This window comes from Barbus barbus, assembly GCF_936440315.1.
Source record: "Barbus barbus genome assembly, chromosome: 1".
Lineage (NCBI taxonomy): Eukaryota > Metazoa > Chordata > Actinopteri > Cypriniformes > Cyprinidae > Barbus > Barbus barbus.
This window is the reverse complement of record NC_136729.1, coordinates 40,404,621-40,432,199: the sequence shown is the minus strand read 5'-3', so window position 1 is coordinate 40,432,199 and position 27,579 is coordinate 40,404,621. Positions and strand designations below refer to the sequence as shown.

The window sequence follows — 27,579 nt, the reverse complement described above, 5'->3', positions numbered from 1 at the left end:
AACTGTCCAATATATATCATTTAAAATCAATTTAGCCCTCTTTATGGACTCTCTCAGGCACAATTTCAGGCCAAATAAAGCTGAAATAAACACAGCCATTATTCATGTACAAGGAGGTCTGATATCGCTGACTTTCTATCCCATTTCAAAAGAATTACAAGATGATAATCAATCAAATACATACAGATCCTCAGAAAAAGTCACAAATAAAAAACAAAAGAAAAAGTACTTGTTAAAACTATTAGCATACATGCTAAATAAGCTAAAATATGGTTGTGTGTTTGAAACCAGCTTGCAATATTTGCCATCTTAATACACGCGGAATATGATGAGAAATAGCTTTTAAATCTCATTCATGTTTGCAACAATATTCATTGTGATGTCAGTTTGGCGTCAGTGATTCCAAATGCCACTGGTTACCCTTTGATTCATATAAAAGATATAAAAAGTTTGAATATGCATCTGCAAATGAAATTTAAAAGCTGTGGTGAATATTTTACATGAATAATGACTTAAGTTTTGGTCTATTTCGCACTTGAAATATAGCCATGGTTATTATAGTTAACATAACTAAAACTGCAACAAATAAATAAATACATATTTTGCACTTGGAATAAAAAAAAAAAATATATATATATATTTATTTATTTTTCACTTAGCCAGCAAGACAACATTTTTATTTTTTTAATTTGGTTTAACCTAATGTACTAAAATAAAAAACTTGAAATAAAATAATTATGAAAAATTACTAAAATTAAAATGAAAACAGAATATAAAATCTAAAACAAATTAATAAAAACTAGTACTGTGAAACGATTAATCGCATCCACAATAAAAGTTTTTGTTTACATAATATATGTGTGTGTACTGTGTTTATTTATTGTATGTATATATAAATACACATACATACAGTATATAGTTTGAAAATATTTACATGTACATACATTTATATATTTATATTATTACATATAAATATATTTAATATACAAACAACATATTTTTCTTAAATATATACATGCATGTGTTTGTATTTATATATACATAAATATACACAGTACACACACATATATTATGTAAACAAAAACTTTTATTTTGGATGCGATTAATTGCGATTAATCGTTTGACAGCACTAATAAAAACTATAACTATAATATAGTGCATGAGTAGCATGAACCATCATGGGGCTTTTATGTCATTTAACTTGATATCATTGGACTTTCAGAGTGACCATTCTGCATAAGATCGCCTTTGTGGCCAACAGAAGACAAAAAGTCATAGGGATTTCGATTGACATGAGGGTGAGTAAATGACAGAATTATCGTTTTTTTGGTCGAACTATCCCTTTAAGCCAGAGCACTCCTCTGGTAGTGGATTAAGACAGTATGTCTGTGAAACAAAGCTGCTGTAAATCAGCGAAGCCAGGAAGAAAACAGCAGCGCCGTCCACACAGGGCAGTAAGCAGCCCTGATGCTCTTCACGGAGAAACTACTGTCCATCTACTGGCCAAACGAAACTGCTAAGACTGACACAAATTTGTACAAAGACAACTGACAGTGCCTCAGGAGCAAAGCCTTGCTGTCAGATCTCATAGAGCTCTGTACCAGCATTGTGTGGAAATGTCAGGATGGTCATCCTAAGACACTATATTCAAATAGCATTTACTTGCATTATGCAATGCCGAGAGAGGGAGAAACAACCATTCATCTATAAGCCAATTCAAAATGCTTTCAGGCTTTCTGTGTTTCTCAAAGAGAGACAATAACTTCAAACTAATCTCTTAAGGGATCATGCAAATCGTGATTGAATGATCTTTTATGTTAAAAATAGGTTTGCTTCTGCTTCTGCTGTGCAGAAGTGCTGTTTTGTCTTGTTTTGTCTCTCTGCAGACCTAACTCATGCGAATATGCCTCTGCTTCACTAAGCTCTGTATTATCCTACCCAGAATTCCTCTGAGCATTCCACTGAGCTTCAGCATTTCACGGCCAAATTTCACCTACAACTAACACATGAAAACAGCATTGATAAGCAATACTAGAGAAGAGAAGGTCAGAATATATGATAAAAATTGAATACTTGTGCAACAAAGTATAACTCCAAGTATTTTTTTAATAATATGTGAAACAGAATGCAGTAGTGTAATACATTGTCACCACATTCATCACACTCAAAATGAAAAGGTCAAGTTGAGTGCATTTCATTGTAGGCTAAATGTAGTTGGTCATCTGTACATTCCATGTGTACAGAGAATCACTGTACATACTGCAAAATTAATATAGCTCTGCAATTTGATACTATGATAAGAAAATATTTAAATTAACAAATCACACAGATATGAAGTTTCTTCCAGATAAAAATAAGGCCACTTCAATAGCACAGAAAAACTTCCCTTATTCATGAACAGGTGCCAATAAAAGTGTTTATGTGGGGAAAAAAGGGTTCAAGTAAAAGAGATTAATGTTGAAGATATTCTAAAAGCCTTTCAAAACTAATAGTATAAAACCATCTAGGGAAATATTTGAATCTTAAAGACTTAAGAGATTGTGAATAAGTAATGAAAGAAAATCTTTGAAACCAGCGCTTTTGAGGCAGCGAGAGATTTCAAATCAAATCTATTTTACATTTATGCCTTAAACAAAATATTGCCCCCAAAAAGACAAGTACCAAGCAAAGTAAAAAAGAAATAAGCACGGCCAGGCAGAAGAAAGAAGATGGCAAAGATCAAGGGTTTTTCTGTACAAAGACCAAAGGTGTACATAAAATATTGGAAAGGACCTGAGGAGATACACACACAGACATTTTCACAGAACTACTATTACACACACACACACTCAGAGTAAGAGAGAGGTCTTTGGATCATGAACTGCTCCAAACCTGCATAGTAAAGATCTTGTGGTGTGAATTCCTAAACAGGGAGCCAGGACTAAGGATGAATTATTTATGGCGGCCCTTTGCTCCATGTCAGCAGCTTCACTGGATGAAATGATATTTATGAAGTCCCATGGGCAGGGGCAGTTAAAGTGAGGGGGGAGGAGGCTTCCTGCTCCGATGGGAGGAAACCAGCTACTGATTGAGGGATGCAGCATTTAGAAGATGCTCATAAATGTCCATGGGAGATGGAGGAACTTTATTCATCAAGGATGGATTGAGAGAAATGAACATATGGGCACAGCAAAAAAACAAACAAACAAAAATCTAAGGATATGACTGGCTTGGAAAGCATTGCACAACAACATCTCGTCTTGTTTTTTTTTCACAGTTTATTTAATCAGTGGTATATCAGCCTAATAGAGCAGACTGGCAGCAATGACTGTCTGCCTAAAACATTGCAGCAAAAATCACCATTCGTGTCTATATTTGTCGCACTTTCTGCAAAACGACATTTTTTTTTGGGCCAAATTATTTTTTGTCGTCACCATTTACTCACTCTTGTGGTTTCAAACTAGAATGACTTACGTTGTGTCTTGGTATATGCAGATCTTAACAGTGATATTGTGAAATTATGTTAAAATTGTTTCTATTTGAATATATTTCAAAATATCATTTATTCCGGTGATGCAAAGCTGAATTTTCAAAAGCCATTACTCCAGTCTTCAGTGTCAATATTCTAATCTGAGCTCATTAAAAACAAAAAAAAACAAACAAAAAAAAGTACTTAATATCAATGTTGAAAGCAGTTTTTGCTGCTTTTCTTTTTAGTTTGCAAATATAATAACGGTATATAACCGTTATATACTCAAAAGTTTGGATTAAGTGTACTTTTTAAAAGTAATAGTAAAGACAGCCGAGATTTCTATTTCACAAAATGCTGTTCTTTTAAACAATCTATTCAAAGAATCATATTTTCCTTTAAAATATTAAACAGCACAAACTGTTTTCAACATTGAAGATAATAAATGTTACTCGAACACCAAATCAGCATATGTGACCCTAAACCACAAAACCAGTCTTAAGTATAATTTTTTTGAAATTGAGATTTATACATCATATGAAATCTGAATAAATAAGCTTTCCATTGATGTATGGTTTGTTAGGATAGGACAATATTTGGCCGAGACCTATTTGAAAATCTGGAATCTGAGGGTGCAAACAATTCTAAATATTGAGAAAATGGCCTTTGAAGTTTTCCAAATTAAGTTCTTAGCAATGCATATTACTAATCAAAAATTAAGTTTTTATATATTTACCGTAAGAAATTTACAAAATATCTTCATGGAACATGATCTTTACTTAATATCCTAATGATTTTTGGCATAAAAGAAAAATGTATAATTTTGACCCATACAATGTATTTTTGGCTATTGCTACAAATATACCCCAGCGACTTAAGACTGGTTTTGTGGTCCAGGGTCACATATTAGAATGATTTCTGAAGGATCATGTGACACTGATGAAAATGCAGCTTTGCCATTAAAGGAATAAATTATAATTTAAAAAGAATCAAAAAAGAAAACTGTTCTTTTAAACTGTAATAGTATTTCACAATATTACTGTTTTTACTGTATTTTTTACAGCCTTGGAGAGCATAAGAGACTCCTTCAAAACATTTAAAAAAATCTTAATTATAGTTTGTATATTATATAAATGATGTTACATTTTTGTGTACATTTAAGTACATTTTAACACGTTTAAGGACTAGTATCAAGTTCCACACAGTCATCATTTGAAATGAATTCTTGGATTGTGCACTCGCCACAGTTTGAAATCTTGTGGTTTCTTTCCATGGTCTTTTTATTTTCCATAGCTGAGCACGTTTCCAAAGTCTAAATGAAACAGATTGAGATCGTTCAAGCTCAACATGTAAAAATATCCAAGACCACACAGGGTACGTTTAATTAAAGAGTGTAAAGATTATAATTTACCCTTGCAATTCTTTTAAATCCATGCTTGCTAAAAGTCTGCTGGAAAAGTAAAAATGCTGCCAAGCCACTGACCAACACCAACACACAATAAGAAATAGAAATCATCTCAAAATAAGGCTCATTTGATTCCCTTTGAACATTTATGTGCTGTGTGAATGAGTGTTTACATGACCGAGTTCCCTCTTTAAACAAATGGAACATTTTGGCTGTTTTCTTGATCATTAGACAGTAACCAGACAAAATAGGTCTCAGTACAACTACATTTAGGCAGAAATGTATTCAGAACATAGCAGTGGCTTTCTCGAGTCATTTGTGATCAGAATCAGATTTTTGTTCCAGACATGATGCTTTACGTACAGAGCATCAAAACAAAAGCCTCAAAATGCACTTTTACCGCTGGGTGAAGAAACGCTCATATCGGAGAACTAATAGAATAATATCTGCCTTGTCTTTTATGACACCATCTCATAACATGATCATTTTTTACAGCAGACACAGATTTAGACATCTCATATGCAGTATACAATCATTTTTCATGCACTATTCATGCGTATCTCTCATAACACATAACCCTGCTTATGCCAGCCGCTTATGAAAAATATTCACATCTGTGGTGCAGCTGAAATATTTGCTTTTACAGCAGTTGTACAGGGGCAATTAGCATATTTCATGGCAATGGGCAAATAACACTGCTATGAATGGTGCTCCACACACATTCTACTCTAAATGTGATTGGTAAGAATTATTTGAGTAGCTTTTGAGGTTTACCAGTGTTAACGGTAAGTGCAATCATAAAAAAAAAAAAAAAAATTATAGTTCTTAGTTTTGTTGCCACAGGCCTGGTCTCCATATATCATGAGTTCTGCTCGTCTATTCCTAACTCTCTGCTGTCACATCTGTTTTACAGGTGAAGTGTGTTTACTATTGTACTATAGTTATTGCTTATGGTTAGGTACTAGAACACAAACTTTGATTAAGTATATTCTATTACTAAGAATTAGGGTTAGAAATCTCTTCCCACATCGATCCCACACATTTTAAACTAGAGTCATAAATGTCATAAAAATATAAAATTATGAGATATTACTGACCATGAGACATTCATGATGGTCTTTATAGGTCTTGGCTTTGATATATATTTCTTTCTTTCTGTATTTTGTTATATAATGTTCCACCAAAATTGTCCATTTATTTATTTATTCATTCATTCATTTTCTTTTTTGTGAGAATATAAAAATACGCCAATCTTACAATTATTTTTGATTTCAGAACATAAATACATTTTTGACTTTTTTGACTTCATGTCACTGTATAATTGCATTTACACAAAAAAAAAAAAAGTTAATATGTTATAGGGGTTAATAAGCAACACATAGGGCCCTATTTTAACTATCTAAGCACATAGTCTGAAGTGCATGGCGCAGGTGTACTTAGGGTGTCCCCGAATCCACTTTTGCTAATGGTCTAAAAGGGACGTCCCTATTCTCTTAATGAGTAATGGGTGTGTTTTGGGCATAATGTGCAATAAACTAGTGATCGACCGATATGGTTTTTTGACTGCCGATGCTGATGCCGATATCTTGTAAAGCAGTGTGGCCGATGGCCGATATACAGTGGCTTAAAAAAAGTGTTGGCCCCCTTCCTGATTTTTAATTTTTTTGCATGTTTGTCACACTTTAATGTTTCAGATCAAACAATTTTAAATATTAAATCAAAGATAACAAGTAAACACAACATGCAGTTTTTGAATGAAGTTTTTTATTATGAAGGGAAAACTAAATCCAAACCCACATGGCCCTGTGTGAAAAAGTGCTTGCCCCCTAAACCTAATGACTGGTTGGGCCACCCTTAGCAGCAACAACTGCAATCAAGCGTTTGCGATAACTTGCAATGAGTCTGTTACAGCGCTGTGGAGGAATTTTGGCCCACTCATCTTGACAGCATTGTTGTAATTCAGCCACATTGGAGGGTTTTCGAGCATGAACCGCCTTTTTAAGGTCATGCCACAGCATCTCAATAGGATTCAGGTCAGGACTTTGACTAGGCCACTCCAAAGTCTTCATTTTGTTTTTCTTCAGCCATTCAGAGGTGGATTTGCTGGTGTGTTTTGGATCATTGTCCTGCTGCAGAACCCAAGTTCGCTTCAGCTTGAAGTCACGAACAGATGGCCGGACATTGTCCTGCAGGATTTTTTGGTAGACAGCTGAATTCATGGTTCCATTTATCACAGCAAGTCTTCCAGGTCCTGAAGCAGCAAAACAGCCCCAGACCATCACACTACCACCACCATATTTTACTGTTGGTATGATGTTCTTTTTCTGAAATGCTGTGTTACTTTTACGCCAGATGTAATGGGACACGCACCTTCCAAAAAGTTCAACTTTTGTCTCGTCAGTCCACAGAGTATTTTCCCAAAATCTTGGGGATCATCAAGATGTTTTCTGGCAAAACTGAGACGAGCCTTTATGTTCTTTTTGTTCAGCAGCGGTTTTCTTCTTGGAACTCTGCCATGCAGGCCATTTTTGCCCAGTCTCTTTCTTATGGTGGAGTCATGAACACTGACCTTAACTGAGTAAGGCCTGCAGTTCTTTAGATGTTGTTGTGGGGTCTTCTGTGACCTCTTGAATGAGTCGTCGCTGCGCTCTTGGGGTAATTTTGGTTGGCCGGCCACTCCTGGGAAGGTTCACCACTGTTCCATGTTTTCGCCATTTGTGGATAATGGCTCTCACTGTGGTTCGCTGGAGTCCCAAAGCTTTAGAAATGGCTTTATAACCTTTTCCAGACTGATAGATCTCAATTACTTTCCTTCTCATTTGTTCCTGAATTTCTTTGGATCTCAACATGATGTGTAGCTTTTGAGTATCTTTTGGTCTACTTCACTTTGTCAGGCAGGTCCCATTTAAGTGATTTCACGAACAGGTGTGGCAGTTATCAGGCCTGGGTGTGGCTAGAGAAACTGAACTCAAGTGTGATAAACCACAGTTATGTTTTAACAGTTTTTATGAAAACACTTTTTCACACAGGGCCATGGGAGTTTGGATTTTGTTTTCCCTTCATAAAAAAACCCTTCATTTAAAAACTGCATGTTGTGTTTACTTGTGTTATCTTTGATTAATATTTAAATTTGTTTGATGATCTGAAACATTAAAGTGTGACAAACATGCAAAAAAATAAATAAAAAAAATCAGGAAGGGGGCCAACACTTTTTCACACCACTGTAAATGTTATTTATTTTAATTAATATTTAAGAAATTTTAAATCATTTGAAAATGGATTCAAAAATAAATGTGTAAAATAAACATACTTATACTTCCGATGACAAAGTATTTTTCATAAATAGCCTAAATAAATATTTAATAAAAATATCATTAAAAAGGAAGTGTACACTGTAACCAACAGGGCACTCAGTATTCTGGGAAGTTTGTGTGCATTGGGAATAAAAAAAATTCCAATAAAGCCAAGGTAACACTCATTTACATACAGCACACAGTGAAAATGACATGAATTTGACAGTGGGCAAATGCATAAAGAGCAGCATAGTTTCAAATCACGAGTTTCGCAATCGATAATACTTTTTGTATGCTTTTTAATTCCTTTATTTAACCGTCCTATCTGATTATTAGACAGACTTCTATCTGTATTAGACAGAACTGTTAACGAAGACAGCGATCAAGAGAGAGAATGTGAGCACTATGCGCTCAGGCACTGCTGCTCTCAGCATCGTCAAAATAAAAGTCCCGCCTCGAACACATTGGCCAAACAGAAAAACTTATCGGCCGATGCCAATATTTGAAAACTCTATCGGCCTTGGCGATATATCTGTCGACCACTACAATAAATCAATCAGAGTCTCATCTCCATTCCCTTTAAGAGCCAGATGCGCTCGCGCCATGGCGGATTTACTATTTACACGGCAGAATTTGCAAGCGCAAAGATTGAAGCGCTGTTCGTGCGCAAACAAATAGTTAGCCTAATTCTGATACATGCAATTACTATTCATTATGACATGTAGGCATTTTTATATACATGTAGCCTATACAATAATAATCTTTTACATTGTAATCCTTTAATTTTTTATATTTGGCATGTTCATGGAGTGTATGCATGTTGTGGACCCCCTTATAGGCGCATATTACTAACGTGCTCTTTAAATAACAAAAAAATACAGCACCATTGACTTTAGACCAGGTTTTAGTTGGTCAATAGCGCAGTCTATTTTAGTAGCCTCAAAATAGCAACACGCCAACAATGTGCTTGAACACACCTCGTTTTCAGACCAGCACGCCCATGGGTGAACAGATGGGCACAAATGCATTTGCTATTTAAACAATGTGGCACAGGACGTAAAAATGGTAACTGCGTCTGGCTGAAACCGGGCCTGGCACAGCATTGAGCCAGGTGTATGATATGGTCCCTTGCCTAAATCACATCTCAGGTTACGCATGTAACCATGGTTCCCTGAGAATAGGGAACGAGACGCTGCGTCCTCTAGAGGGCGCTAGGAGAACGCCCTCTAGAGGACGCAGCATGGAGTTCCCTTTCGAAAGGCTAATTATAAATGACAAAAGCATATACAATTGCAAAAACTAATGAAAATGAAAACTGAAAATATAGAAATAAAAGCTAACTCAAAACATGACTAAATACTATACCACTATATAAATAATGCTAAAATAACACTGTGTGGTTTTAGGGTTGTGTTTGTGTCTTTGAACTCACACATCACCTCAATGTCAAAAGGACATAAAGACCTTCTACATTCCCAATAGTAATAATAAATTAAGCAAGTGAACAAAATGGAGGTAAAATCTCCAGAGTGTTCATAATCTCTGTGTCGAGAGAAAATGATTGCAGTGCTATTTTAGCTCATTCTCAATGTCAAACATCAATAACTCCTCCCATCTCCTTTTCAGCAGCCTCTTCTACATATTCATGACTTACAGGGATCAATGAGATGACAGAAAGACTGATGGACAGCAGAAATCGCCTTTAGGACGACAAACACCCTGGAAGCCCTGGAAATAATTTCGAGCCTTGTGACGACTGAAAAGTAATGGATAGATTTAAACTGAATTTCAAATTAAAGAAAATGAGATTCGCAAAGCTCAGATAAGTGCTACTGCAGCCAATATTGAAAAACTAGAAGTTAAATTAGTGACATTGAATTATCAAAAGAATAAACTGCTCTGTAGACTGAGCCTTCAGATAATTTTCATAATTTGCCAAGTTCAAGCAGGTGTTGTTTACACACATTACTAAACAAGCGCTGTCAGCATTCACTAACAACGACTTCTAAAATCAAGTTTTAATAAGCTCCTAAAAGAACCACATCCAGACAAAAGAGCTCTTTCTCCAACAATTACAGTTAATGGTGGTGGTGTGATGGACATCTGAACGCTGGCCTAACATAATGATTCAGCTTCTGCTACTGCCAGAAATGTGAAAAAGTGGAAATATGTTCTCCAGAAGCCCACTCAACTATGCCAGATCAATCCAGGCACCTCTGTACAGCGTGATATTACCAACTAGCTCCTCAACGGATCAGTAAACCTCTCAGCATATCCTCATACACATGACTCCCATTTCAGTGGCAGCAGAGCTTCTGAGGATTATGGGTAAAGCTGGTATGTGATCAAATGAGGTGGATGTGTTATTAGATTGAGAAGGTGGTTCTTCACTACTGAACAATCTAGCTGAAATCAAGCTGGTCTAGATGGTTGATCAGCAGAACTACCACCTGAAAGTCCTAGTTTCAACTAGGTAGATGATCTTCAGAAGCATTTGTGGCATAATGTTTTTCAAAATCGTGGGACTGTCATTTATTTAGATATCATTTTAATACATAGTGTTTTGAAGTAGCTTTACATTAATAAACTGGAAAATAACATGTTATAAATTTCATCAATTATGAAACAAATTCAACTGCAAAGCAGCTCTACAGAAAATAATAGTGTCATTATTCAGCTCAATTTAGTTCAATGTTGTTTCAATTCAATGACAAATGGAGCCAGTCTATAAATGGTGAAATACAATTTCAACTGAATAGACACTAACAATGCGGTAACATGTTTTTTGTGGGGGGAAAAAAATCACTTACTAAACGGACAATTTCGTTGCCGTGAAATCACAACATCATAAAGCCTAATAGAATGTAAAAATTATTTAAACAACCTTAAAATGGTGTTATTTGCACAGTTTTAATAGACAAATTAATGTAAAATGTTATGTTACGTTAAAAAGCAAAATAAAACATTAGTTAACTATACCTGTTAACATGAAAGAACAATGAAAAAATAGTTTCAAAACATTTATTAATCTCAGTCCAACATTTACTAGTATTCAAATCAAAAGTTGTACCTGTTATTATTATTATTATTTAACAGACCTCAACTTACATGAACTAATGTTAACAACAAATAGGCTACTGATCGATAAATACTGTAACAAATATATTGCTCATTGCTAGTTACTGTTAATGGGATCTTATTGTAAAGTGTTACCTTTTACCAGCATTTACCTCAACTTTCACTTTTTCAAAGAAAACGGGACAAATTAAAATGTACTTTTGTGGTAATCAGCATTATACCAACAAATGCTGTTGAATAAACTAGTATAGAACCCAGAATATCCATTTAAGATGGTTAGACCTGGTCTCAGACATCCAACGAACCAGCGAACATATTCCACATACCAGCCTGACCCTCTTAAACTGGTATGACCTAGTTTTTCCCCCAAGATTCAGAGTTCTGAATCAGATCACCATGAGGCATGCTTTAATTTTACTCATTGATTCATCACTTTCTTCATTCGCTGTGGCAGTGGGAGTAAGCCTGGTCAGTTTCTTACATCATACACTTGACATGTCTCACAGCTTTCCTCTTCAACTCTAAACTAGCCATAAATCTCCAGCGCTCATGCAGCCCCTGACCCCTCCGCATTGTGCCACTGCTAAAAGAGAAGGATAAAAAAACCCACATGGCTCCTTGAGCACAGCACGTAGGTATCTGAAGCATTGTCCAATGTGACCTCAACAAAAAAAGAGCAGCATTTCTATTAAAACGTCATCTCTTGGCAGTTGGCTTTGTAACACAACAAAGCAGACACCTCCTGATGCACTTGGCTAAACCAACAATAGGAGTAAGTCAGAGTGCGATATGATGTATAAGCTCAGCCCTGAACCCAACCGGGATAGTCAATGATGGGAACCCACAGCGGAGCAATGTGGGGGGCTGGGAGGGGGAATTTGTGCCCTGCAGAACTCCGATGGGGGAGAAACTAGCATCCATTATTAATGGAAGTCGGCTGCAAGAGGAAATGGATCAAATGTGGCTTTCGGTGGAGCTACTACCTGAAAAACATGAATTATTTGTTGTTCATCTTGCAAGCTTTGTCCTTTTCATTCTCCTTAAATGTCTTTTTTCACACTGTCGGCTACAATCTCATTTTAAAAACTGCTCAGTTGGTATTACCGCAGAGACCGAAGAGATTCAGCACCATATGGAAAGGTAGAGAAACTGCAAAATTAGCATTTCCCAGTATGCAATGCATTTGTAAGAAACACACGGTGTCACAAGCAGAATAATTCAATCACACATTATGGTAAATACCCATAAAACATATGGCTGGTTAATGGAGTCCAGGAGACAATTATGCAAGTGAACCCCGTAGAGTGAATGACATGGGCTAAAGGCGCAATGCTGCTACCACAGCACATTTAATTCAATATAGCAAACTAAGGTGTGGTGGATGTGACAGCACATGATGAAGTGACACACAACAGAGAAGGAGAAGGCAGTAGGGAGGGGGTAGGGAGTATTGATTGTACCACCTCCAGTCTGAGATCAGCACGAGCTAGCTGGAGAGGTGTTTGCAAGCCCAGCGGCTAGCAGTTTACGGCATGTATCCCCTGGGACGCGAGCGGACACAAATGAGCCTCAAATGAGTCTCCGTTGGTCACGCCACATATTCCAGCTCACCTCCATCCCCCATGCCTCCACATAACAACACATCAAGCGCTGATTGAAATTCAAATAGGAGCAGCGCACAACGGGATAGACGTAGCGTGGCATTACTGAGGTTCTCAGGGGCCCAATACAGCACAGCTCCATAACCACTTAAGTACTAGTCAATTTTCCACCGAGATTCTGGAGTGATGTTTGGCGATATGTGATTTCATGGGTGATCAATGCCCTGTATAACATTTCTGGTGAAGAAATCCAAAGTGCAAGTAGACAACATTTTTTTTTTTGTATTTGCCATGCACCAGAAACACACAACCTTAACCGGCACATTTACTTGTTCATTAGCGGAAAGAAATCGCTGGATGAAAATGGACGGCAAAGCTTGAAATTATATTAGGAAAGGTTTACCTTGAGTAATTCAGTAACAAGGGTTCAACAACCTGAAAGAGTTCTAGAGCTCGTCAAGGACCCAAAATCAATTTGTGTACAACAAAGCATTAGAAATGAACGAAGGTTTATATTAGGTAAATCTCATTCTGAAGATCCTCGCTCCCAGTACACTTCAATTATGCAGACTCTTGGTTCTCTAAAACATTGAAAGACTAAAGGCTAAAGTGAACATCAGTCAAAAAAAGATATGATTGCTGTGAAAGGCTCGTGAGGGGATATCAACACATTTTAAAAGAGTAACCACTGAATATTGAAACCATGATTAAAGTTGAAGTGTAAAAAATTGTCATAGCAATTTTGAACATACATGAAATTCAACTGATATCTTAAACTTCGAGCTGTGTTGTTTCTTTTCTTAACAATTGAAATGACAATTTATGCAAACATCTTCAAAGAGAACTTGTGACTTGGACCAGTAGGAAACCAATTATTAAAGCCCTAGCATCTAGTGATGCACTAAAATTATTTTTTTATTAAACCGAAGCATTCATTTGGTTGAAAAACAACAATTATGTACCTACAAACCAATTGTTGTACAGTTCTACAGTTCAGCAAATTTCGATCAATGTTTTAGGCCCTCCAAAACCATTTCGAACAAAACCTTTATTTTTTCTTTTGCCGTTTTAGCAAGCATTTTTGGTTGCCGCATTATCAGCAATTACAACCATGTAGCAACCATCCAGTACAACAACTGCACAATAATGCAAGAACAACAATTTAGAGCACTTTAGCAACTACATATTAATATGGTTTGTTCAGATAAACATTTGTGTATTACTAATGAAAAAAACCAAACCAAAACATCAATTCTATTTTGCCTCAGAGAACACTCCAATTATTTGTAATGTTGGCTGCATGAAATCAGAATGCAGTGTTTTTCTGTGGGTTTTGTTGTTGATTTCACAACAAAATTATCTTCATAAGCACTAAAGCTCATCCATAGTGCTTACACAAGGGGCTGGACAGTGTTTGCTGGCTGCAGATAGATGTGAGGCCCAGACTTCCTAATGGCTTCCTGTATTTCACAGTACAGTTTCCTCTCAGGAAATTTTATCAATACAAGCCGCTTCAGCACTGACCCAAAACCACAATACACAAGTCACCTACTTTAATTAAAAGCGATTGAATGCGCTGAAGGCGCGCTTCCACAAAGCAATGAACGAGAAAGAAAGAGAGTAACTACATAAAAAATGAATTGAATGGGGATGAGCTTATTGAACTAGAAACAGAAGTGCAAAAAACTTCATTTTGTCTCACATAAGACTAAAAAGACAAATCTTTTTCATATCACCATATTGCGATCCAATCAAAATAAAAGTGTTGAAAAGCTACTAGGAGAAATTACACGAGGAGAGTCGACATCATAAAGCGGAATGGAACTTTTGACCTACTGGAGAATATTACACACTCTTTAAATAAATGGGGCATAGAAGAATATGTCTGGAGCCTGTGGGCTCAATGCAGGCTGGCACAAGCGAGTGGTCCAACCCTCATTAGAAATTAATTACCACTGTAGTCAGCGTGGGGCAGCTGTACAGTCACTATGTATCTAAGGCTTTACCCAGGGGGAGCAATTGAACCCCTGACCTCCCTCTTTTCGGCAAGCAATGTGCGACACCACCCTGACCGTGAATTACTGGCCCAGCCATGCTGGGAATGCAGGCAGCAGCAGTAAGGCTATGAAGTGGGCTGGTATGGGTGGGTCGGCCCGGTCCACTGCCCACTGAAGAGGTTTATCTTCTTTTAGGAATTCCTCTGTGAAACCTTACTAGCTATAGAAAAATAAAACCCAAATTGCCTATTTTTCCCCCGAAAAGCTGTAAAGGGTAATGACTGTTATATCGTCTGATTACAACTGCTAATTATCCAATCATCAAGTTATTGTGTACATGATTCTGCTTAGGCTAAATCATATGAAGTGGGGCGATTGTGTAAGTGTCTAGAGGTGAGAATTGGAAGATAAAAGTAGTATTTTGTATAATTACCATACGTAAAAAAGATCCTGGAACAGTGGCTTCCTGTAATTGCGTTTTGATGAACATAATGGGCCCGATACCACTGCAGAAAATCATGGGCAAATGCTACCTCTTCCAAAATTGTCCAATTACCAATATCAAACCTTATAATAAGGTGAGACAAAACAGAAACAAGAAAAATATTATGTGTGTACCTCTGCTTTGGGAAAAAAGAAGCCTTCTTTAATCTACTCAACTATTAAATGCTGATCGTCCCCCAGCTAATTTGCTTCATTTTCGTGTGCCCAAGTGAAAAGGGGCACATTTGCATAGGTCTGTAGCAGCAATTACTTATTTCAAGGCCCATATGCAATCTGCATAAAAAATACTGCAGAATGAAATTAAATGGTGAAATGTGTTAAACTGCTCAGAGTACTAAACTCTTAATACTAGCTGAAAATTACTAGTGCACTCAGTGTGCTTAGAATTTTTCAAAAGAAAATTACTTTTGAGTCACTAATGAAATGTTGGATAAAGGGGAAAAAAATCCTCCAATAATTACACTGAATATTTTTGTAATCCAAAGAAACAGATTGGATGAAACTTTTGTGAAATTACCATTTTCTGGAAACCTGTGAAGCTTTCCGTGGATTTTCTGTAGGTGCAGGTTCCACATAGGCATACTCATTCCACAGGTAGTTGGTCAAATATGCATTTTCATCAAGTCTTTTCCATAAAACAGCTCATATGGCATGTACAGTAACAGCTGGCCGCTCTTTAATGAGGCCCCCTTCCATACAAACTCACTCAGTGTGATCATGTGACACGTGTCCATGGGTCCAGTACTGGAATGTCAGGCCTACTCTGCAGGTGCTTTTCTGGCTTTATCTTCTTCCCCTGGCTGTTTTTTCTCTAGTTGCATTTATCCATCATAGGGTCAGAGGTCAATTCTTGAGGTCAGGGACCCAGAGCAGCTGGTTTCCATCATTCCCGCTGATCCTAACCATTGGGAGGAAATTCTTCATATCTCATCTTGCAAGCACTGCAGCTGCAAGACCATCTAGAAGTTATAAATGGAAACAAGAAAACCCTAGAAACCACCCAAACTGTCTTACGCCATACCTATGCCTAGAAAATGTAAAAATCTGCATTAATTTGGGTGTGATGTGAAACACCATGAAAGTAAAGCACAGCTCTTCCTGGCCTCCTCGAGGACTTATAAAGAGAATAAAGAGGATATCTCACAATCATAAAAACAACTGTATCCACCTGACCTCTTTAAAAGACTCAGTTCAGTCAAGATACAGTATTCACAGCACATGATGTAACCTAGGCTAAAAAAAACAAAGATTCTGTAAACATTTCAAATATGAAATACATGATTAACATGCATTATTTCTAACAGATATATTCAGAAAAGCATCTTAAGGAACCATTTCTTTAAGCGAAAACCTTGACACATCCTGCCTTTATTTGTCAAATAAATATTCAGAGAATATTCCACCATTTATTCACTCCTATGTCAGTCTTTTTCAAAGCTTGCAGCTGCAGTTCACATTCATTGTAATATAAAAAAGATCAATCAATATATTACATTTTCCAATTTTGTATCTTGCGGAACCAAAGAAGATATATACATTTTATAAGACTGTAATAGTAAAATATATTAAAATGTGAATTTTCAGGTGGACTAGCTACACCTTATTGATTAGTGACAACTGGAAAATTCATGTTACTAATTTCAATTTCGAGACCCAGTGTTCCATTTTCCACACTTCCTTGGTTAAGCAAAGGAAGGAGTGTGTTTGCTTTTTGAGCAGGCAGGTATGACGAGCCCTTTCCGGACCTTTGCGATAAACCAAAAGCCAACCTCAGGATGGCGCGTCGAGAAGATCTTAAGCACATCTTGAGCTGCCAAGAGCAACAAGCTGAGTTCAGGCAGACTGGCACTGAGCTTATTCACAATCCATCTTCAGTGATACATCTACAGACTACAGCTCTCTGCCACACTGAGGCCTTTTTGCAAAGCCGTGAGGGAAGGGCCCCTGCAGCACCCGTCATCAGTGTTCAAGCAATGTGCAACTACAATAGGGTGCTTCAATCACCTTCAATGATTTCACAGCTTTAGTCTGCCGGGACACTTGGCACAGATATCAGTTCATGCTGTTGTTACTCACCTATAACATTTACCGCTGAGAACAGGGAACCGAATCTAGGGAACTATAGAACAAGTTCGCTTGTCAGCATATTCAGCAGGTGTGTGGAGACTGTAATGACTGGTCCTTTCAGATTTTTGTGATTAAGTGAAATGCTACACAACAGGCCATAAAGAAAGCAGACCCCATTTCATGACAGCTCAACTAGCAGCACAGGAAGATGGAGAGAGAACAATACTAATTAATATGGTATTGGTAGTGCATGTGAGCAACCAAGCTGCCCATGCATTGTTGGAAAGAACAAAATCTAAACATTCCAAACAAACTGGGTCAGCAATAAATGGGTTTTATTTGGACTGAGCAGAGAACAGACCAGTTTTGCACATGGAAAAATGGTTTCCGCAATTGAGAGCTCTTATGTGCTCTAGTTCAGCATTTGGGATCAGCGGTATGGTACTGACTGTGAAATATGCAGAATAGAAAACCAGAAGTTGCGGAGAAATCACACACACAAACATTATTTTCTAAAGAAAACTGAGCTGTGTTTGCTTTTGAAAGTGGGTTTCAAAAGGCAAGTTTAAAAAAAAAAAAAAAAAAAAAAAAAAAAAAAAAAAAAACCAATACCATTATTGTCTTGTAAACTACAAAAAACGCAAATTTGTGAAAATAGTAACATCATGCACATGTGTATTACGTGTTGTGTGCAGGCATGTAGTGTTTCATTACAAAGTAACATAGCCAACTACAGGCCTGACATGCTCAATACAACATTTTTAGTGATTTGAATCTGTGTGAGCAGGGATCATTTTCACAACATTGTCGTCTGTATGTGCAACTTTTCAAAAACACAAAGCCAAACCTTTTCAGTTTTTAGTACATCTTTGTTGCATAACAAACTAAGATTCTTGGCCCTACAGGTCCTCCTTCAAGTTAAGTGATGTACTTAAGTGGTGTACTCATCAAGTTAAGTGATGTAAAATTCTGGCCGATGCAGAGTATTATTGTAAAAATAGGGGAAATGAGCATTTACAATTAAATATTTAATATTAGCCAATATACACTCACCGGCCACTTTATTAGGTACACCTGTTCAATTGCTTAGTAACACAAATTGCTAATCAGCCAATCACATGGCAGCAACAAAATGCATTTAGGCATCTAGATGTGGTGAAGACCGAAACCGAGCATCAGAATGGGGAAGAAAGGGGATTTAAGTGACTTTGAACGTGGAATGGTTGTTGGTGCCAGACGGGCTGGTCTGAGTATTTCAAAAACTGCTGATCTACTGGGATTTTCACGCACAACCATCTCTAGGGTTTACAGCGAATGGTCCAAAAAAGAGAAAATATCCAGTGAGCGGCGGTTGTGTGGACGAAAATGCCTTGTTGATGTCAGAGGAGAATGGGCAGACTGGTTAGAGATGATAGAAAGGCAACAATACCTCAAATAACCACTCGTTACAACCAAGGTATGCAGAATACCATCTCCGAATGCACAACATGTCGAACCTGAAGCAGATGGGCTACAGCAGCAGAAGACCACACCGGGTGCCACTCCTGTCAGCGAAGAACAGGAAACGGAGGCTACAATTCGCACAGGCTCACCAAAATTGGACAATAGAAGATTGGAAAAAATGATGCCTGGTCTGACGAGTCTCGATTTCTGCTGCGACATTCAGATGGTAGGGTCAGAATTTGTAAAGAACATGAAAGCATGGATCCATCCTGCCTTGTCTCAACGGTTCAGGCTGGTGGTGGTGGTGTAATGGTGTGGGGGATATTTTCTTGGCAAACGTTTAAACGCCACAGCCTCCCTGAGTATTGTTGCTGACCATGTCCATCCCTTTATGACTACAGTGTACCCATCTTCTGATGGCTACTTCCAGCAGGATAATGCACCATGTCACAAAGCTCAAATCATCTCAGACTGGTTTCTTGAACATGACAATGAGTTCACTTTACTCAAATGGCCTCCACAGTCACCAGATCTCAATCCAATAGAGCACCTTTTGGATGTGGTGGAACGGGAGATTCGCATCATGGATGTGCAGCCGACAAATCTGCAGCAACTGCGTGATGCCATCATGTCAATATGGCCCAAAATCTCTGAGGAATGTTTCCAACACCTTGTTGAATCTATGCCACGAAGAATTAAGGCAGTTCTGAAGGCAAAAGGGGTCCAACCCGGTACTAGCAAGGTGTACCTAATAAAGTGGCCAGTGAGTGTATATCCAATACCAAGACTGGATTATGATTTGCATCTTCAAAACAACTGATGCAGGACAAGTTACAGTCTAAGAAGTTTGTTCAAATCTTTAACCCTAAATATGAGCAATAGTAATAGTGTTGTGTCTTTACTAATAAAAAAATCATACTGTATAGCTCCTCATAATTGGAGCTATTCAAATACAGTTAATATTAGCATAATTCTGGATTTGTAAGGGTAAACACACTCACACCAAGAAGACGGCACTGCAAATTAGAGATCGACCGATATATCGATTTACCGATAGTTTTCCCGATATTTAAGCATTTTTCCATAATCGAATATCGGTTTTGTAATATCGGATTCCCCGATAAACACCGCCATCTTGTGGACGTTTTCAGAATTGCGCGCAGGATCGCAATTGCAGCGCATCTGAGGGGAGACGAGACAGCAACGGCGTGCAGGTACTTGATTTGCTGTAGTTAGTAAACTATTTAATATTACAGGCATTAATGCACAAATTAGATGTATTACATAAATGCCTGATATATAGTTTAAATGCAACTTGGCTCTAAGAAATATGATAAATACGATACTCTGTCAAGCCCTGTCCCTATAAAGATAGGCTATAACTTTGCCTGAAATAACACAGCCATGAATTAGCACATGGTGGAAATAAAAGCGCTGAATTTAATTCTCTCTGTGGTCTATTAGTCTCGTGAAGTCGGAGTCACATAGATAATCCGTCGAGTCCTCTCCCAATAAAGACGTAACTTTGCATGAATTAAATAATACAGCCATGAATGATTGCATGTTGGAAAGAAAAGCATTGAATGTAATTCTCTCTCTGTTGTCTATATGCTCATCATTAGTCTCGTGAAGCCGCTTTCATATTGCAGTTCACTCAGCAGTTGATGCTCAAGAAATGCTCAGCTCGGCCACCGCATGTAACTTTTAACAAGATTCACTTTTTTGAAGCACCCTAAATTGTATTAACACTTACTATATAACCATTATTTCGTTTATAAACATCTAAATTAATACAACTCTATGGAAATTAATTATTTATTATCTCCGCGATCGATCGCAGTTTGAGTAGCCTATAGTTCTGTGTAAATGCATAGATAAACCGCGCTGTCAGCAGCATAATTTAGAGCATGCCAGTTGAGAAATGCAATAAAATACAATGCTTGTTATATTCCAATATTCCAGAGAATATTATTCCGTGAATTAACATTATCCAGTGAATTATTCTTCACTCTTTATCCTATTAAACAGCTTATAAACCTACTAAAACTGTAGTTAAAAATTAAGTTGATATGACTCCTTTCCTTTATTTTCTCCATTTGAAAACATTAGACTTTCTATGTTAATTTTGCTTACTGCTAATATTAGTGTTGCTGCTAAAGCTTTTTATAAATAAAATGTTTTTTTATTGTTGTAATACGAAGATTAAATTGAACATGACAGGGCTCTAGACTGCGACCAAAATGGTAATTGTTTGCGAGTTAAAATTTGACGTGGTCGCATTTGTACGAGTGCATGGTCTGCGCTGCTCCAAAGCGTCTGCTTCATACAGCGCGCGCTGCCAGCCGCAGCACATTATAGCAGGAGTCAGATTTCACTGATCACGTGAAGAGAGGTGCTTTCAGCCGAGCGCTTAGTGGGTAGAGCCTGGTTCATACTCGCCGCGTCAGCACGAGCGTGAAGGTGCGCGTCGCGGATGGAGCGCAACGGATGGATTTGTTTTCAAACTAAAGTAAAAGACCGCTTCTTAAACCAGAGAAGGTGAACGTGGTGGTATTCTTGTAGAAAAAACTCCTGTCAGCTACAGCCAGTTTAGTTTTACTTTTCTTTTTGTTTTCGTTTTGAGAAGCTTGTTATCTTTGCTGTTTACCTCAGGTTATGCTATGGAGGCTTTCCTTAATTAAAAAAAAATATATATTAATATTTATTTGCTTCCTCAGAGTTTGCTAAACATTCTGTAATATACTAGGTATATAGTACAGCATGTGGTGTGTCCTATGCCATGCCTCGTCTTATTCGTTTTTGTTGATAAATGTTATGTAAGAGTTTGTCATTGTCAACGTACTGTTTTATTGTTGTTGCGCTTTTTAATTAAGAATAACAATGAATCCATCTTTTGTTTTAGTCTTAAAAAGTTAAAGGTGTATAGATATAAGCAAAACAGACAATGATCTTTTCTTGTAAAATGTGACACCAAGATCGCAAATTTGAAAGTAAAAAGCGCACGAAAAAAGAAATTCCTGTTCACAAAATTTAAATCACAAATAATACAGATGAAAAAGAACGAGTTGAATGTTGAAAACTTTCGTTACCATATAACTATAAACTATGATAAAAGTTCATCAGCATGCATTGATTAATCAAATGTTGTAGCAAAAACAAAAAACAAATTGCAACCAAATTATGTGCTCGTGCGCAAAAGTGAGATCAGTGGGAAGAATGAGTCTAGAGCCCTGCGTGAAAGACTGCTAATTCTCAAAACATTTTTTGTTAAGATGACTGAAAGGAGGAAAAACCAAAGTGAAGTATGGACTTACTTCACGCAGTCATTTATTTACTTTATAACAGTAAATAAATATCGGTTCTGCATATCGGTTATCGGGCACATAGACATGCAAATAATTGGTATCGGTATCGGTTATAAAAAATCAATATCGGTCGATCACTACTGCAAATGGCTTATCAGAACCTCTAGTTGGATTTTGCTTCACTTCACCAAGTACAAGCATTCATATCACACGTGCATCATAATCTTCTCCAGCTGTTGAGGCTGGCAAGAGACACAGCAGCAAGAATTCACCCGCAAACAGAGATCCACTGGGAACTGCAACCACGCAGATCCCAAATGAGGGTGTTGACCACCAAACATTCCGTAGGCAGGACCATTTCATCGGAATTCCTTCAACAACAACAAAAAGCCGTACATTACCTCATGTGTATTTGCGTAGACTGGTCATTTTCTCAAATGCTACACTAAAATAGTGCACTCAGTAACATAATGATACACTACTGATGGTAATGGCGCAGAATTGAGCAGGGTTGGCTTGGATCGTCAGAAATCTTTCCAATAATCTCATACAGCGGAAACTCACCATTTCAATAATTGGACTAAAATTATCACAAGTAGCTCTAATCATTCATACCTCAATTTAGAGACCACCAAAAAAGAAATGCTGGTAAGCAATCTGTGTTGATGTTAAGGCTTCCTGGCACAGCCAATCTAGTAAAGGAAAGCCTACGTACCACTTACTATACACTGTGAAGTATATACTACACAATGTTTTTTTTAATAATAATTGAAACAGCATGCAACATTAAACATTTCAAACTGTAGTATGCCATATCATCTCACTATGTGGCCTGTTTGAAACCACGACTTATATTCTGTCATCGAAACAAAATATTAAAATTTCACTGTCTGATCTAATGGCAAATAAAAAAACAGATGATATTGACCATCCACGTAGATAGCAGAAAAAGTTAAGTGCATTGCATTCTGAGATACAGTATCCTATGAAGTGTGCTCTGGTTGTATCCTCATTTTGGGGAATGTAGTAGGTCATCCATTCAATTCCATTTAATTCAAATCCAAATCAATTTAGCATAACATAGTATGAAATAGTAGGTACACACACCGTCCCAAACATACCAACGCAATGCCATATCGCTTAGAACAAAGACAATGAAAGGGTTTGATTTCCTCACAAAGAACCCCAAATTATACATTGACAAATATCAGGTCAAATTATAAATCAGCACTTTTGCCGCTAGTGCAATAAACAAATAACTCCAATCAATCATAATCCATTTACATGCTACTATCAAGGCTTCATTTGCACATTAGGCAATTAGCCAAGGGCCCACTGTCCATCTAAATTAATAAAGAATACAGAAGGCTAGATCTCTCAGCTGGAGCTTATTGTGACGCCCTATTTCCAGCGAGATTCAATTGCTGACAATACTTAATTTGTTACTGTGATATTGATCCTCTTTGTTCACTGACATCTGAAAACATGCAGCTGCAGCAGTAATGATGACTTTGGATAATAATTATAATGCAAAACAGCGCACCGCTATATGGCCAAACAGGCTATTGCACTGACGGGATATTACCAGAAAAGGCATCCATTTATCTATGATAAAAATAGATCTCTCTACATTCTGAAAATAAGCTAAATACAACACATCTTTTACTAAAAAGCACTTTGCTGGTACCATGCTCCAGTGATGCCATTAGAAAGATACTATGGCACTGAATAATTTAAGCAAGTTTAAAGAACAAACAACATTGTGTTGCCATGGTACCTTTTTTTCTTAAATAAATAAATAGAAATAAAATAGTAATACAGTATATGTAGTGATAATAGTGAGGCATCAAAATTATATTTTGACTGACTCCAAAATTAAAGATGTCATTTAGCTGAAGACCAAAACCAAAAATAAAGTTTGCATAATTAAAATGTGGAATTAAGCTCTGTGTGCTGTACATGGTGTTACATGGTGTCATAGTAAAGTTCCACAGCAACGAGTCGTCTCCCAATATTTCAGAACAATTGTAGTTTAGATTTACATTGGTAGTTAAGCATAGTTTTTATTAATAGTAAAGTATATCCACACAGCTGACGTTTACCTGTTGTAGCTTATCCAAACTGTGTGCATGAAAAGATAATGAAATATATATATATATATATATAAAAAACGTTGTTAGAATGTCCTTTTGTTGAGGTCCTGCTTGGGTCTGTGCAATGAAGGCCTCTGAGAAGGAAGCAGATCACTTACAGCGCTGAGTGGTTGCAGACAAGGTTGTGAGGGTGTTTATACAGTTTAGCATGATGTTTACATTGTCTACAGGGAAGCCATCAGCACACAATTCTCTCCCGGCAGGATTATGCAGATAAGATGGGATGTGAAAAGAATGCAATGACAACTTTTTAAAAAAACAAAAAAAAAACTCTCCATGAAGACATGCCCATTTCCTTTCCAGCACAATGAAAAGTTGGAATACCTTTATCAGTGAGATATAGGTCACCTGAACTTTGAAAACTGCTTTTGATTCACATATGTGTGCTTCAGGACCTCAAAAAAAAAAAAAAACGTGTTTCAAATAAACACATATTTTCAGAAGGGGACCCCACAATTAGTAACTTGAAACTCGCTCTCCGCATGTAGGTCCAATTCTCTGGAATCAATCAAAACTCCCAAAGGAACTCCCCGTTCCCCCCCTTAATCTCTTGGTTTTATTACTTTCCAGACAGAGTCTGCCCATTCCACCCAGCCCCCCATTCCTCTCTTTTGTACTGATCTCCAGCAAAGCCTGTGATTTTTTAACACAGCACATTGCTTTTCATGCAGCAGAGCAGCTTTCATCAGCCTCCGCACGCAAGACAGCCCAGCCACAAACTCCACTACGGCCTGCTCTCACAGGCATACGTGATCCTAATAAACAAACTCACAGATCCAAACTAGTGAAAGCATGCAGCCAATACTAATGAAAGAGTTAAATGATGCATCACGCAAATTAAATGTGAGCCTTTTCATATTCAATTTCAACAAATGTTATGAATGCAAACAAAAGATTGATAGATTCGATTTCTTTGCTCTGAAGCAAAAATCACAACCACCTTCTCTAAAGGCATATTTACACAGCTGAGTTAACGCTGCTCTATGCTGGATCCATATTCTGTGCCAGAATGCAATGCGATGGCACATAAAACAGTATTAAAATCAAATCTGGTAGCTCTGATCCTGCTCAGTCCCTGTATCAGAGACGCCTCTGATGCTGCATGGCTCTTTGTAAATGAAATGCAATCTTTAACTTTGCTATTGTCAGTTTATATTTAATTATTCATAAAATGTATTCATGATTTCCTAGAATGTTTTAGAAATTATAATCAGTGTAAAACATTTATGTTGCCTATGTGCAGCTTTAATCAATCTGTATAAATGCACCTTTTTCAGGTATAGGAGCGGTCTTTTCAGTGTAAATATTATATATGTAAGAAATGGTTTTTGTCCCTGGTATATTCTTTTTGGTTTCAAGCAGAGGAAACTTGTTCACTTTCACTCTTCAACCCAGAATTGTACAGCCACCAAAATAAATAGGATAGATGTTCTTCCCAAAACACATTTTTCTCTTGCAAGTCTGCAGTAAAAACAAATATCCTATTCGACTTATTCGACTCTGTACAAAATCAATATCATGGTTTAACCAAGTATGATATGATGCAAAAGATTTGACCAGGTGGCGACTCGTTATTTAATAAAGGAATGAGGTTTTCTATTCAGGTGAAAATGTGAAGGTGTTAATGCAGATCACACCTTTGCAGTTAATGTTTCTTTTCAGGGCAAACATAAAGATTAAAAAGCGATATGTTTTGATTTATGAGGCTGTCTGAACAGAGCGTGTTCGATGAACTGCATTTTGTAGAAGTTATTAAATGTTAGTCACACATAGTCTTGCATAAATTTACACACATTTGTCACTTTCACACTAACAGACGGCGGGTCGCACTACAGAAAGTTTTAACGCTCGTGAATCTTACCTTTTTCAGCATGTGAAGCGGTGATTGTGAGGCAGAAAAGAGAGAGGAGCAGCCGGGCTCCCCGCTCCGCCATCACTTTAAACACAAATAAAAGAAGTGTGAAAAGTCTCGAACTCAATCCGTGTTTAAAATCCTTCTGATCGCGCGCACGGATCAGTTCAACAGTGTGAACACATCCGGAACGAGTTACTTCCGAAAGTTGCCGAGGGAAGCATGAAGCTCGCTGAGCAGAGGCACGATCAGCCCGAGAAATGCGCTTTAAAACTTCAACAGGCGAGCGAGGAAAATCAAAGTCAATCCATATTTCCGAGATTAAACCAACGCCGAGCTGCACAGGAGCGAAATGAGACGCGTCAGTGCAGACATAATGCGTAAAGGTGAGGAGAGAGAGAAAGCCAGTCAGGACGGTTCGAGATATTTTTCACTGATCACTGAAAGAGAACAGCAGGAATTCAGATTCAGACCTTGGGAAAACCGGAACTGGATCACAAAGAGATCAGGATTCATCTCACGTGGCCACCCCAAAAGCCTGGAATGGCTTTAAACCATCTTGAACAAGTCATTTTTATTGGCTCTCTTAAACAATTGAATGCTTTAGTTTAAATTCAAATCCATATGTTTGAACACAAGGATCTACCTGATCCTTGATCTGGCAACCTGTTGTTTAAACCTTTTATTAATATTACATAGCTTACACTTGTAAAGCTTAACTTAAAACTTTACTTGATAAAATAACTAAATAAATAAACAACATTAAGGAGGAACAAATATTATCTAGTTGCAAATGCTCAAGTTCTAAAACAAACACATGCAATGTCACAAATGAGTATTTCATAGTTAATTAAAGACTAAAGTTATGTTGGGCCGTTGTGCCAACCCATCCCATGGGGATGTTATGTTGTGCCAACCGTCTCTATACTCACACTCTTGTTCTATATGATGTTTGCCAAGTGGCATAATTTATCACAGGCTTCCAAATGCTATATCAAAATATAACTGGTTCTAGTAGCCAGCATTCATATTGAAATATTCTCTCAAAATTATTTTTAGAATATATTTCATGGAAAGACTTTTTTGTTGTTGTTTTGACATATAAAAGTCTTGAACGACTGCAATGTGACAAAAATCAGTTTATTCTGGAAAATGCAACACGTGTTCAAATCAGCTTTGGAAAGATTCACTTGGAAGAGCTCCATCTACTGTCAGATGTACTCAATTAAATGTGGTCTAGACAAGTGATGGTATCGAATGGTAAAACCATGGTACTGAATGATTACCATGTTCATGTGCCGTTGTGTTACTTCAAGGAACTTGAAATGGTGCATGTCTGTAAAACAGATCATTGCATGGAAGGAAGGCGAGTATATTCCTCAGTGAAAATGTTATGTATATATTTTCATCCTTTGGGTGTGAACAGGATATTA

General features: G+C 37.2%; 1 protein-coding gene across 6 annotated transcripts in view; it reads right to left on the bottom strand.

Moving 5' to 3' along the window:
* LOC306854703 (neogenin-like) overlaps positions 1-26,637 on the bottom strand; it is a 158,493-nt gene extending 131,856 nt beyond the window's left edge. For 5 of the 6 annotated variants that reach the window (XM_079392915.1, XM_079392913.1, XM_079392917.1 and 2 more), the window contains exon 1: positions 26,156-26,631. In XM_079392915.1, coding sequence (XP_079249041.1) covers positions 26,156-26,228 — 73 coding nt within the window. In that variant the 5' untranslated portion in view covers positions 26,229-26,631. Of the gene's footprint in view, positions 1-26,155 lie in introns of all 6 variants that reach the window. The other variant, XM_079392916.1, reaches the window with a different exon arrangement.
* Positions 26,638-27,579: the final 942 nt, after the last annotated feature.